A 12,348-nucleotide genomic window follows, 5' to 3' on the forward strand; every position below is an offset into this window, starting at 1 on the left:
TCGACCGGGGGGCCTGGTGGTCGGAACCGGGTCGGGAGAGAGACAGCAGATCGGGAGAGTGCGGCGAGGGGGGGCGGAGCACGCAAGCAATCCTCCTCAGCGGCGGCGGCAAGACCATGTGCGGGCCGGGCGGCCGCCCTGTCTTGCTCTCGCTTGGTCGTCGAAGCTAAAAAAGAGGGTGGCTAAAATCCTTCTCGAATCGGCGGGACCACGACCACCAGCATTTGCCGCGCTTCCCCAAATTAAAACGCGGGACACGGTAGGGAAGAGCACGTGCAGCGTGGTGCTCAGCTCACGCGTCATCCCCCGCGGCTAGCAGGTGGTGTGCACGGCGAGCAGGCAGCATCCCAGGAACGGCGGGCGGGACGGGCATGAAGAAGGCGGACCAGGGGGGGGGGAGGGGGAGAGCAAGAGCGGCGCGGCGCGGCGGCGGGCCACTAACGAGGCGGGCTTGCTTGAAGGCGAAGCTGTCGCAGCAAGTCTTTTTGCTCCGCGCGGCTCGTCCAACGTCGCTGAAAGTTTAAATGAACCCATATCGTACCACGCGGGCACTCTGGAGCCCCCTCTAGCGGGCTAGCCGCCCCGCACAGCTCCCTGCCAGGGGGAAGCAAAAAAAGGACGTCGTCCTGCTGCAGCACAGAGCTGCCGGCGAACGCCCGATTGCCTCGGTATCCCAGCCATGAGCACCCGCCCCTGCACACTGCCCAATCTTGCCAGCCCAGAACTACTGCTGCCCCTTCGCCGTGTGAACAGTGCCGCATTATTCTCGCACAGCTAGCTCCTTCAGGGCCTTGCCGGCCGCTACTGTGTAGGTACGTGTGTGCTGCACTTCTTCTCGCCCGACGACGCGCTTTGATCATTCCATCGTGCCCACCATCTTAATGGCCCCCTCGGCGTCCCTTGCCCATTGAATTATTGTCTGCTCTCCCTGACTCCCTGTTCCCTGGCCCGCGGCCCTCTTACGTGCAGAGAAGGAGCGGCTTCCGCTGCCGTCGAGCGGGCTGGCGCCAGCTTGGCATCTCTGATCCGCCCGCCCCACCCCTGCTTGCCATCTGCACAACCCGCAGGCGAGGCTTAGCTTGCGGATGTGCGACCGGGGGTGGTTTGTTGTGAGCAAGCACCTACTAGTGCCAGGCCCACACCACCTGGCCCCGCCGCGCCGCTGCTCTGCTGATCAGCATCGACAAGTCAAAGGGCATATTATTTGCAAGTACAGCTGGCCATGCCTCTCTCGGTTGGTCCTCGTATCCGTCCGTCAGCAGGAGCAGGACGCGTATACATGCCGCCGCTGCACGGCCAGTTGCCCGACAACATGCACGCGCCTCGAATAATGTGTGGCGGTTAGGCACGGCCTCTCAGCCTGCATGTGCGGAGGTGTGTGGGTGGGAAGATGCATGAAGACGCATTTTGTGAGCCTGGGCCTCCCTGAATTTTTTTGATGCACATCCTGGTCCGTCCACGCTCTTGAGACTTCGGCTTGCCTGCTGCACTGTGAGGCCATTCGGAAGCTTGTCAAATGCTTGGCAAGGGACGCACGTCTGTACCGGGTCACCGTCTTGCCGCCACTGCATTGCGTGCCCCCCCTCTCTCTCCCTCCCCCATTTTCCGCCGCCGGTCTCGACGGGTGCAATCCTGCTGAGCTCAATCTCCCCGAGAATGGGCTGAGCGGCTTGCTATAGCGCACGAGACGCCGTTATTGCACAGCCTTGTTGTCCGCATGTAGAAAGTGAGTTCGGGAGGCGATGTGGCTCGGTTCCGCTTAGCCACATCTGATAAAACATCGGTTGAACCGTCATTCATTAAGATGAAGCAGGAGAAGAAAAAAAAAAAAAGGCTGCCGCTTCGCCCTGCTCGCTAGTGCTTTGTAATCTGCATCAGGCCTCAATACACACGGACCGTGTGCGCTGCTCTTGCATCAACCTCCCCCCCGAACCATATTAAGTTTGCTCCCCCCATGTCGACGTCTGATGACCACGCGAAAGCCGCAGCCCACCGGAGGATACATCAGCCCCTGCTCTGAAAACCCCGTGGCGCTCCTCGCAGCGCGGCTCCGTGTGACTGGGCCATCGAGCGACGGAGGTGGTCCCGCGTCAAATCAGCTACAGCAGCAAACGTTCGAAATCTCGCTTCCCTCGTTTCGAAACCGCTTCGCTCCTGTCGTGTCCGCCGCCCGGTCCCCCTTCATCCAGCTCCAAACCTGGTCGCGAGAGCGAGTCGGCGGCGGGCCAGAGCGGCGGCGAGTTGCCTCCGGCGATCGCGGCCGGTCAGGACCGCGGGCCGCGAGGCAGCCTCGGCGGCGGTGCCGGCGGCGGTCGGGTTGAGCGCGACGTCGATCTGGTCGCGGACCGTGTCGAAGATGAAGAGCTCCGCCACCACCGCCTGGCCCGAGTTCAGCGCGTCGAGGGCGGCCTGCGGCGACGACGCGGGCAGCGCGGCGTCGCCGCCCCCCAGCAGCTCGTCCCGCTCGTCCGGGGTGCGTTCGTCTTGCATCGTGGTGGTCGAGAGCGTCGACGACCGGCGCAGGATCCCGCGTTCCTCCGAGTCGACGTCCTGCCGGGTGGCGGTGGTCGTCGTCGTCGACGGGCCTTCGGCCACCGCGTCGCCCCCTTCTCGCGTTGTCGCGTCGCTGCTGCTGCTGATGCTGCTGCTGCTGTTCCTCCTCCTCCTCTTCTTTACTTTTTGCAGCTTGAGCGTGGCGGCCAGCATCACCACTTGCAGGGCGAGGATGAAGCAGTCCAACAGGAACAATCGCAGTTTCGACGAGGGGCCTTGCTGGCCGATCCAGTCGATCAACAGGCCGCCGTGCAGGTAGCCTCTTGTTGCCTCGCCCGCCGACTGGGGCGGGAACCAAAGATGGCAGAATAGACATATCAGATTCGAGCCGCTGATGGGGTATATGTACGGACGGTTGGAAGGCAGCTCGGGCAGGATCTCGGGCTTCGGGGTGAGCCAGATCAACTGCACGAAGGCGCGGAGGACGAAGCGCAGGAAAGAGCAGCTGCGGCGGGACACACGAGTCAGCTGGGGCAAAGGCTTGCACGCGGGGGTGTGGCTTACTCTAGGTAGTAGACGGCGGATATCTCGGCGTAGATGAGGATGTCCAGGCTGCGGAGGAGGTCGTCGAGGTAGCCTATCCGCTTGGACTGCATCTTCTTCTTCTGGTCGGCGAGGCCCACCGTCTCGTCGGGAGCGCCGGGGCCGTCTCCGTCCGTTGCATCGTGGTCGTGGTGACGGCGTGGCCAGTCCGCGGTCGGTGGGGACGCATCATCGCTCATATCGCGAACGGGGTGTGTGGGGGGGCGGCGCTCATAGTATCATGCCTCGAGGGGAAGAGATGGTGCGAGTGAGCTTCCGCTTCACATGGGCCACACGCCGCTGCTGCTGCTGCTGCGTTTTGGAGTCGGCAGAGGTGTCGGACGTTGGTTTGGCGGGTGGTATGTCAGCAGCCTGGGTTTGCGGAGCCGGGACGCGCGCAAGTGACCCTGGGCGATGCGGGCGGTTCGGTGGCGGAGGCTTGGCTCCCCGATGGCCCCGTCCGAATACTGACGCATGCATCTCACGCGAGAGAGCTCGCCGACCCAAGAACCCAACCTCCAACCCCACCAGCGCCCGCTCACTCATCCGCCCCGTCCCCCCCGCTACATCAATCAATTGCTCCTCCCCGAGCTTCCGACACCTCTTGCGACTCCTCCGCGCCAACCAACCACGCCATCCACCACACACCCATCGAGCTCGAATCAGCGCAAAAAAACCGCCCACCATGTCCGACGCGCCACTTCCCTCGTCCTTCGACGGCAACGAGTACGCGCCCCCCACCCACCGAGCAGCCCCATCTCCCAGAAACGAAACGAAAAGCAAAGAAAGGCTAACCGCCACCGCGCGCCAAAAACAGAGACTTCTACTCGGAAAACCGCATGCAAAAGCTCACGCGCCGGCTGCGCGAAGAGCCGCTCATCCCACTCGGCTGCCTCCTCACCTGCTGGGCGCTGATCGGCGCGAGCCGGGCGATGAAGGCGGGCGACCACCACCAGACGAACCGCATGTTCCGGCGGCGCATCTACGCGCAGGGCTTCACCATCGTCGCCATGGCCGCCGGCTCCATGTACTGGTCCGAGGACCGCGAGAGGCGCAAGGAGTTCGACGCGCTGCAGCAGCAGAAGAAGGCCGTCGAGAAGCGCGACGCCTGGCTGCGCGAGCTCGAGGCGAGGGATGAGGAGGATAAAGCCATGCGGGCGCGGTTGGAGAAGAGGAGGGCGGCGAAGAGGGAGAGGGAGAGGGAGGCGCGGGCGGGCGCTAAGGAGGGCGGGGGCGAGGGCGAGGGCGAGGGCGCCGCCGGGGCTGAGGGGGCTGGCGTGACGGAGGCGAAGAGCGTGGTCGAGGGTGGGGAGGGGAGGCCGGCCGAGGGCGGCGTGGTGGCGGCGGTGAAGGATTTGTTTGCGGGGAAGAAGTAGGGGCGTGCGGATGGTGGAGGAGGGAAAATGATTGCGCTTCTTTGTGTGCATTTGATGGGTTGGGCTGGATGCGGACGGTCGCTGGAGAATGTTTTCTTGTTTTGGCGTACGGGGCATTGGGCAGGAGAGGTCTTCTTCACTCCGGTCGTTCTGAGCCTTGCAACGGCTCTGGTATTCCCATGGAAAAAGTGGATGAATTTACGCATGGGACCAATGTTCTCGGAAATGATTGTGTTCTCATAATGTATGTTGCTCCTGTCACAAATGTGACATGCAAACCGGCCGGGTAGCCTCGTAACTCTTCAGCAATAAGGTTGGAAGTGCCAAGGTGAGCAGTCAGTCGGCATGAACGATCCCTCATCACTGATGAGAAATCAATGTACGGCTACACGTTCTCCGTAGTCGATAACGTAGCTCGCTTGCTACTCCGTCAACTTGTACGGAGGATGATCGAATGGGTTTAAATGGTATCGTGGCGTTAAGTGAGTGTTGATTCAAAACGGTCTCAGATATCTTTACGAAGCATTGTCATAGTTTTCCCTTTGTAGTGAGCTTGTTTTCCTTGAAGATGCCACTCTACTGACGTCCGCTCTCTGCGTAACCATTAAACGTTCCTCGTTCTTCGGAGTGACATCAGAATGGAAATGTGAGAGATCTCACGCGGGACGTGGGAGATTACGACGCGGGTCATCGCCCGCCGACTTTATGCTTTTCCTTGCGTCACCTGATGACGGCAGCACGTTGGAGAAGAAACCTGGTTGGCATTAGACGGGGCCTTGCACCGCTGCCGGTAAGAGGGTGATTGCCATCTGGCCATTGAACCCGCCACGACCATCAAGTAGACCTCTACCAGGAACTTTCTACATTCATAATGAGACTTATATAGAGAGATGCTATTTTTTAAGCTCTGTCTTTGTACATGTATCTCATTATCTATTTCAGTAGTTATATAGTACTATAACCGTGTAGAAGTTTTTGTCCCTTTAGTATACCCCCTTGCACTACCCGGCGATTGGATGGAGAGTCGTTTTCGCATGAAAAGTCTCCCTTGTATAAGTGTCTTCTTCGCGCGAAATAAAAAAACAAAGGTCATCTACGTTAAAGCTACCTCTTCGTGAAACAGGGTTCTACTACAGATGGGAAATGGTCGAGTGGCGGTAATATTTAGCAAGGTCCTTCCCTTTTCACAATGGACAGTCTGCATACCCATCAGACGTAGTAGAGGACCACGTAAAGACTCCAACCTTAGCAACAGCTACCTGGCACGGCAATAAAGGCTTCTGATTGGCAACTGACTATGATCAAAAGCTAATTCTGGGTCCTAACGTTGGAAGACAATGACACTCTGCAGGGAAACGTTTGCTGGTATCATCTGAATTCTGCTCGTTTTCGGCGACCACCAGGACGCGGTCTCGGCACTATTCAGACATCACTGAAGAAGACTGATCCACTTGAGCATCCTCAAACCCGACCTCATTTGGTCAGTCGTGAATGGCATCACGATTCTCCTCGCCATGGCACTGCCGACACAAGCAAATTGCTCAACCAACGCTCTCATTACCAGCCGATTATTTACATGCCGGAAGCAATATACATACACACATTTTTTTTATTGAATCGCGCCCCTCAAGCCACTCTCACAAGCTAATCATTCAAGCAGTCGCCTCGGTGACCTCAACAGTAGCGGAGCCGGTGCAGAGACGACCGTTAGTGCCGCCGCACGTGGTCTCCAGCGGCGCGCTTCCATAGATGGTAGTCTGCGTGCCCTCAATGTCCACGGTCTGCTGAAGAATAACGTCTGCCGCACCCCAGAAACATTAGCAAATCTGTCTCTCCAAAAAAAAAAAGACCAGGGAAAAAAGAAAGAAAAAAAACGTACGAGTGCCGTTGTACGAGGCGACAAACGACTCGGGGTCGACGGTGACGGTCTCGCCGGTGCTGGGGAGGTAGGACACGGTCTTGGTGGCGGTGCTCTGGTCGAGCGAGTAGACGGCCGAGAACTTCTGCTGCTTCCAGCCGTTGGCGGCCGAGTTGGTGCTGTACTCGACGGCCCAGCTGCCGTACTGGCTGGTGGCGGCGGCGGCGACGGGTGCGGCGGCGGCGGTGGCGGCGGCGAGGGCCGCGATGGAACCGAGGGCGGAGGTGAGACGCATCTTGTTGTTGTTGTTGGAGGAGGAGGACTATAAGGTTGCGAAGGATGATTTATTGAACTGAGAGAGCGAGCGATGGAGAACGACAGACAGTTGGCTGGTGAGGGAGAGGGAACCACAACCAGCAGGGACACAGCTGCATTTAAGTAGCATCCAGCCGTGGCACGACATCGGAAATGCTATTTTTATCCGGGCGCCGCCCAGCGCAGCCGCCGTTTTAGCAGCCGCATTCACGGGCGGCGAAGGCGTACAGCTGCTGGGATCCGACTGGGTAGTCGAGCAGTTCTGGTGGACCGGTGCGCGCTCCGCCCTGTTTGCGCCGCCCAATCGAGCGTGGTCCGTCTCGTAAAACAATAGGGGCACCCGGTCGAGTTCATGCAGCCTTCGGCCGGCGAAATGCACCGAACGGGAATGCAGTTGGAAACGCCAAGATGCGGAGAAGAGCCGCAATGTGCTATGGAATGACGTGTCCCTCTCGTCTAGGCTCGGCTCGGCCGTTTCTCAATCAAATTGCCAACCCGGGCTAGCACGAACCTGTCCGCGATGTTGCAGCGCATGGTAGGCTTAAGCGGCACTGCAACTGCATGAACGCCTCTCCCCTTACTTCGGGCCAGCTATCTCCGGCAAAACTCGATTCCCATCACCCGTCAATCCGGAAGACTGCATGAGGCTAGGAATCGAGTGTTAACGCCATGCTTTGTTTGTATATAGTTCGACGGATACGTAGTAAGTCGAGACGTTGACGTGCTGCAAATACAGAGCACTGCAGTCGAGAGGCAGTCAACAGCCTGTTCACTTATAGTCATATACCTTTCCAGCAACATTGTCTTTCACGTACGACCATAGGTCGCAGAATATAGGGCTTCCCGTCCGCTCAGCCGTACTCAAGCTGCGAACCGGCCGATTAGTACTCAAGTGGGTGACCATTGGGGAATCCCGGCTGTTGTACGTTTTGCGTTTTGACGCTGGCTTTTTTTCTTTTTTTTTTTAATGGCTCAGTGCCGGGCCGCGAATCGAGCCGCTAACATCTGTCGGTAGCACGAACCGAAGCGTAGACCCATACAGGCGATATATCTATATTGGCTGTATCTGAATGCTCATGACACGCTGCATTGTATACGACCCGTTCTGTAGCTCGCAATGACGTTTCAGTTCTAAAGCTCTCGATGGATTCTTTCCTAATGTTTTGTCGTGACATGTCTTTTAATCTCCTAAAGTAGCAACGGGCGGACGTCCCGCATTTGAATGTGATTCACCAATAACAAAGCCTTTTCAAGCAGGAATCATTTCTTTTCACGAGGACCAAGTCTAGTTCCAACATTGCTCTATTGCCCGTCCTTGGCACAGCATTACTCAGATGTCAGCTAGGTACCGAGGCAGGTGGCCGACGCGGACGAACTATCGTCCCGACACGCACCGGGAGGGTCACCATCTGATTGGCCACGGCCCAACTTCAAACCAGCCATGTCACAAAAATTGCCGTTTCGGGAAAGACCGGCCGCACCAATTCGTCCGCTTCGTCAACATCGCGGAGATGGTGGCATCCGTTCTCCGCCCCGACCGACCCATCTTGTATGGGCTGGTCATCGAAAGCCTCCTGCTCGATTGCGTGGCTGTCTCGAGCAGTGCAAAAGCATCGCATCTACCGAGAGAACATCGACAAGCTGAATACATTTCTCTCCCAGTCATGGATCTCGCAATCTCGAAGCCATTGACCCTGCCCTGCGGCCTAGTGCTGCCAAACCGCCTCGTCAAGGTATGTACATACAGCACCAGCTCCACTCACTTCCATCCATTCCAAGCAACCGGGCTGACACCAGACGCTCCAAGGCGGCCATGGCCGAGCAAATGACATCCGCATCCAAACACCACCTCCCCGACGAGGCCTTCGACGCCGTCTACCAAACCTGGGCCAAAGGCGGCTGGGGCATGATCCTAACCGGTACGTCGACGCACCGCCTCCCTCCCTCCCTCCACCCACACTGTACCATCCATCTCACACCCGCCCCTCCCCGCCCACAGGCGCCGTCCAAATCGACCCCCAATTCCTCAACCACCCCGGCGACGCCGCCCTCCCCTCCGCCACCCCCCCGACCACCCTCCTCACCCACTCATGGCACCGCTGGTCTTCCAGCGCCCGCGGCACCACCTCCACCACCTCCGCCCCGCCGCCCCCAATCCCAATAATGCAGCTCACCCACGCCGACCGCCACTCACCCGCAGCGGGCATGGGCATCGGGGGCACGCGCTCGCCGTGCACGCAGACGCTGGCGGCGTCGGCGGTGCCGGTGCGGCTGGGGTCGGGGTGGCTGGCGGCGAGCGTGGCGTCGGCCGTGTTCGGGACGCCGCGGGCGCTGGGGGCGCCGGGGGAGACGGGGGCGGTGGCGGGGCGGTTCGCGGAGGCGGCGAGGGTGGCGGCGGAGGCGGGGTGGGGCGGCGTGGAGGTGTTGGCGGGGGGTGGGGGGTTGTTGGGTGAGTGGCTCTTTCTTGTTTCTTTCTTCTTTTCTTTTCTCCTCTTTTCTTTTTTGAGGGAAGGGCGCAAGTGTGCTGAATTGTGTGGCTGGCTGTGTGGGTGGGTGTAGCGACCTTTCTTTCTGCGGAAAGTAACCACCGGACGGATGCGTATGGCGGGTCGGCGAGGAAGCGGGCGAGGATGGTGGTGGAGGTTGTGGAGGCGATACGGAAGGTGACGCCGGAGGAGGGGTTTTGTGTGGGTGTGAAGTTGGATTCGGCGGATTGTCAGACGGGTGAGGCGATGGAGGAGGCGATTGAGCAGATTGGGGCGATTTTGGAGGCTGGGATTGACTTCTTGGAGATCAGTGGCGGGTTATATGAGGATCCGTGGGTGAGTGGGATGCTCCTCGTTAATGGAACCTTTGCTGATCTCGCCGCTGCAGATGATGGGCGGCGCCGGCGACGAAGATGAAGAAGAAACTTCGGCGCGCGAAGCCTTCTTCCTAGACTTCGCAAGGTCGATCCGCGGCCACTTCCCCTCGCTGACGCTCATGGTCACTGGCGGGTTCCGCACGCGGCTGGGCATGGAGGCGGCAATAGCAGGCGGCGGTACCGACGGTACATCAGCCTGCGACCTCGTCGGCATCGGCCGGCCGGCGGTGTTGCAGCCCTCGGCGCCCAGGGACGTCATCTTCAACCCGGACGTTGCGGACGAGGACGCCCGACTGCGCGAGGAGAAGGTCGAGGTGCCGAGGTGGGCGAAGCTGAGTGGCATCAGGGCGGTGGGTTTGGGGGCTACGAGTGTAAGAGTTCCTCTTTCCCATGTGTTGTCTGATCCTGGTTTGCCTGACTGGTTGCAGGCTTGGTATAGCGGCCAGATACGGAAGTTGGCCAAAGTGAAATGAGGGATGCAATAACCGTTTTGGTTCTACGCATAAGTGCAAGGTGGCCAACAATCAAAGACAAACAAAGATAGGGCTCGATCTTTGCTTGTTTGGTAAGAAGAGGGTCTGAATCTTTGCGAAGATGGCAGCCCTCCGTCTTTGCTTGTTTGTTTCAGAGAATCCTCGATCTTTGCTTGATTGTTGGGCTGAAACAAGCAAAGACGAACAAACATGTTTGGTTGTTGGCCACCTTGCATAAGTCCCGGAATACCAGATTGTTTCGGCGGTACAAGATGGGGGCGGCCTCCTTGTATATCTGGCTGTTGACTGCCAGAAAGTTGGGGCCTAACCTGACCTTTTCACCCTTCCGGTCATGGAGAGAGCCCCGACAAAGGCCCGCGTCCGAGATTTGGGGGCCGTCGAAGTAAGATTCGACGTATATGGGCGCTTTCGAAACGAGTACATACTCGTATACCTGGTTTCGAAGTTCTCCCGGGAGCTTATGCCAGCCGGTAGAGGGCGTGGCGATCATGCTCGTTTGTTGTATGGAAGCCATTATAGAACTAAAGAAACTTCAAGGGTACTCAGTATGTTGGACATAATTCGTGATGAGTAGGATAGTACCAAAGGTTCTCTTGTGGTAGCATGTACTGTTGATTGATTGGCGAGGCGAAATTATCAATAGGGGCTTATCCCTAGGAGTAGTTGTCACGCTCGGTGCTCGCCGCCGCCGCTGTTGCTGGTGGTAAACGCTCGCCGCTACGGCTGTAGGGAGGGCGTCGGAGAAATCGTGTTGGAAAGACTGAGGCGAGATTCTGAGGAGGTGACGGGTGTTGTGTTGAGCTACTCGAGAGGAAGCGCTAAACACCCCCCTTGGCCATCGCGCCTTCCAACAGCGTCGCCGATGCGAAGCCACCTAACGGCTTCTTTAATTTAGCCAATGAGAGGGTAGAAAACTTCATTGCCAAGCCTAATCCAGAGTACGAGTTTTCTCCGGCTCACAACAACGGAAGTAACTCCCCAGCTACGCGTCGGCAGGCACGCCTCCGCTTCGCTTGGGGATAACAAACCCGTCTTCCCCGACCTCTTCAAACGCCACAGCCATATCTCCTCCTCAACCTCTTCCTCCCTTGGGAGGTCGCAGAAAAAGAAGGCGGCGCTATTCTTTTTTTTAATTCTGGAGATGGTGGTGGCGTATCCCGCTTCTTGATAAGTGTAGGACGACGCCAGGGCGTCGTCGAGGATGGGGAGGTCGTAGAGACCGACGATGCGCGCACGTCATAGTAGCGCCTGGCGTATGTGAAGCACAAGCTGTTCAATTTTTGTTGCTCAAGGTGTTTCGATCATGGAGTATTGCGACAGATCCGTCGCGCATAATAGTAGTGACGATAGGGGTTATCGCACTTGCCCACAGTGCGTACTGGACTGCTACAGGCGCCGAGAAACACATCAACAGTACCATAGAACTCACTAGAACACCCAACCCATCCGCGAGGAACATATGTCGATCCAAAACTGGACAGTGCCCACTATGACAATATTTTGGCTGAGGCAAAGCTGGATTGCGTGGTTGATGAGCTTGCACAAGAGTCGGAAGGGGGAGTGGACGAGGGTCGGGGGAGTATCGTGCTTCTCCCTGGATATCCGCTTCCTGCGAATGATAGAACGCCGCCGGAGGAGTACTACTTTGATTACCGAAGCCACGTACCGCTGCCGACCAAGGAGAAGAACGTGAGTCGAACCCTGCGGCTCAATCGAGCGGGCTGAGGAGACTCAAGGGCGAAGTCAAGGCGGAACTGAGGAAGGAATGCTCAGATTTCTGGGTTTCCTCAACGTACTTGCCTTTGCGAAATGATCTGGACTTCTCTGATTAGAGCTTTGTGGCAGTGACGACTGACGAAGGGGGACGGAACATTCACCTACCGAAAAACCGCTGGAGCTAGACGAAATCACATGCCCGTCAACGCGCGTCCCCGCCTCCAGCTTCCCTTACCGGACACCTACATGGGCAACGCCTTCGTCGTGGCCGTCGCAAAGACCACAGTCGAGGAAATTATAGGAGGTGGCCCACCAACCTATCATACACTTGTATTCATGTTCGGATATAGTTCCCGGCTACGCACCAAGGGTGACTAGAGGGTACGACGGCATAGAATGTTTTCATTATATCGTGCAGCATCATTTTTATTCATCATCTCAATTCCCATCCACTTGCGTCCGGGTCGTCTTGGCCCAGGTAATCGTTCAAAGCTTGCTTTGAGTCCATACCACACCTTTCTCCGCAGTCAGTGTAAGTGCACTACGCGCGACCACCGATCGAGTTTTGCCGGCCGACTCCATTCTGGTGATCGCGTGTTTGTGCTCCACCTGAACTCCCGAATGAGAGAGGGGGGGGGGGGGGGGGGGGGG

At 58.1% G+C, this 12,348-nt stretch overlaps 4 protein-coding genes across 4 annotated transcripts; 2 read left to right on the top strand and 2 right to left on the bottom strand.

Moving 5' to 3' along the window:
• Positions 1 to 2,181: 2,181 nt before the first annotated feature.
• BKCO1_790001 (uncharacterized protein) lies at positions 2,182 to 3,275 on the bottom strand (the record flags this gene model as incomplete). The annotated part of the gene is made up of 2 exons (XM_020279105.1): positions 2,182 to 2,998; positions 3,058 to 3,275. The coding sequence occupies 2 exons, from the start codon at positions 3,273 to 3,275 to the stop codon at positions 2,182 to 2,184; spliced, it is 1,035 nt and encodes a 344-aa protein (XP_020125755.1).
• A 485-nt stretch (positions 3,276 to 3,760) lies between these two features.
• Positions 3,761 to 4,451, top strand: BKCO1_790002 (mitochondrial hypoxia responsive domain containing protein; the record flags this gene model as incomplete). The annotated part of the gene is made up of 2 exons (XM_020279116.1): positions 3,761 to 3,801; positions 3,893 to 4,451. The coding sequence occupies 2 exons, from the start codon at positions 3,761 to 3,763 to the stop codon at positions 4,449 to 4,451; spliced, it is 600 nt and encodes a 199-aa protein (XP_020125753.1).
• Positions 4,452 to 6,103: 1,652 nt separating this feature from the next.
• Positions 6,104 to 6,604, bottom strand: BKCO1_790003 (uncharacterized protein; the record flags this gene model as incomplete). The annotated part of the gene is made up of 2 exons (XM_020279127.1): positions 6,104 to 6,249; positions 6,331 to 6,604. 2 exons carry the CDS (start codon positions 6,602 to 6,604, stop codon positions 6,104 to 6,106), a joined length of 420 nt encoding a protein of 139 aa, XP_020125754.1.
• Positions 6,605 to 8,135: 1,531 nt separating this feature from the next.
• On the top strand, positions 8,136 to 9,960 carry BKCO1_790004 (nadh:flavin oxidoreductase nadh oxidase; the record flags this gene model as incomplete). Its single annotated transcript, XM_020279138.1, has 6 exons — positions 8,136 to 8,357; positions 8,432 to 8,543; positions 8,624 to 9,073; positions 9,184 to 9,446; positions 9,499 to 9,858; positions 9,916 to 9,960. 6 exons carry the CDS (start codon positions 8,136 to 8,138, stop codon positions 9,958 to 9,960), a joined length of 1,452 nt encoding a protein of 483 aa, XP_020125751.1.
• Positions 9,961 to 12,348: the final 2,388 nt, after the last annotated feature.

This window comes from Diplodia corticola (assembly GCF_001883845.1).
Source record: "Diplodia corticola strain CBS 112549 chromosome Unknown scaffold79, whole genome shotgun sequence".
In the NCBI taxonomy this organism is placed as follows: domain Eukaryota; kingdom Fungi; phylum Ascomycota; class Dothideomycetes; order Botryosphaeriales; family Botryosphaeriaceae; genus Diplodia; species Diplodia corticola.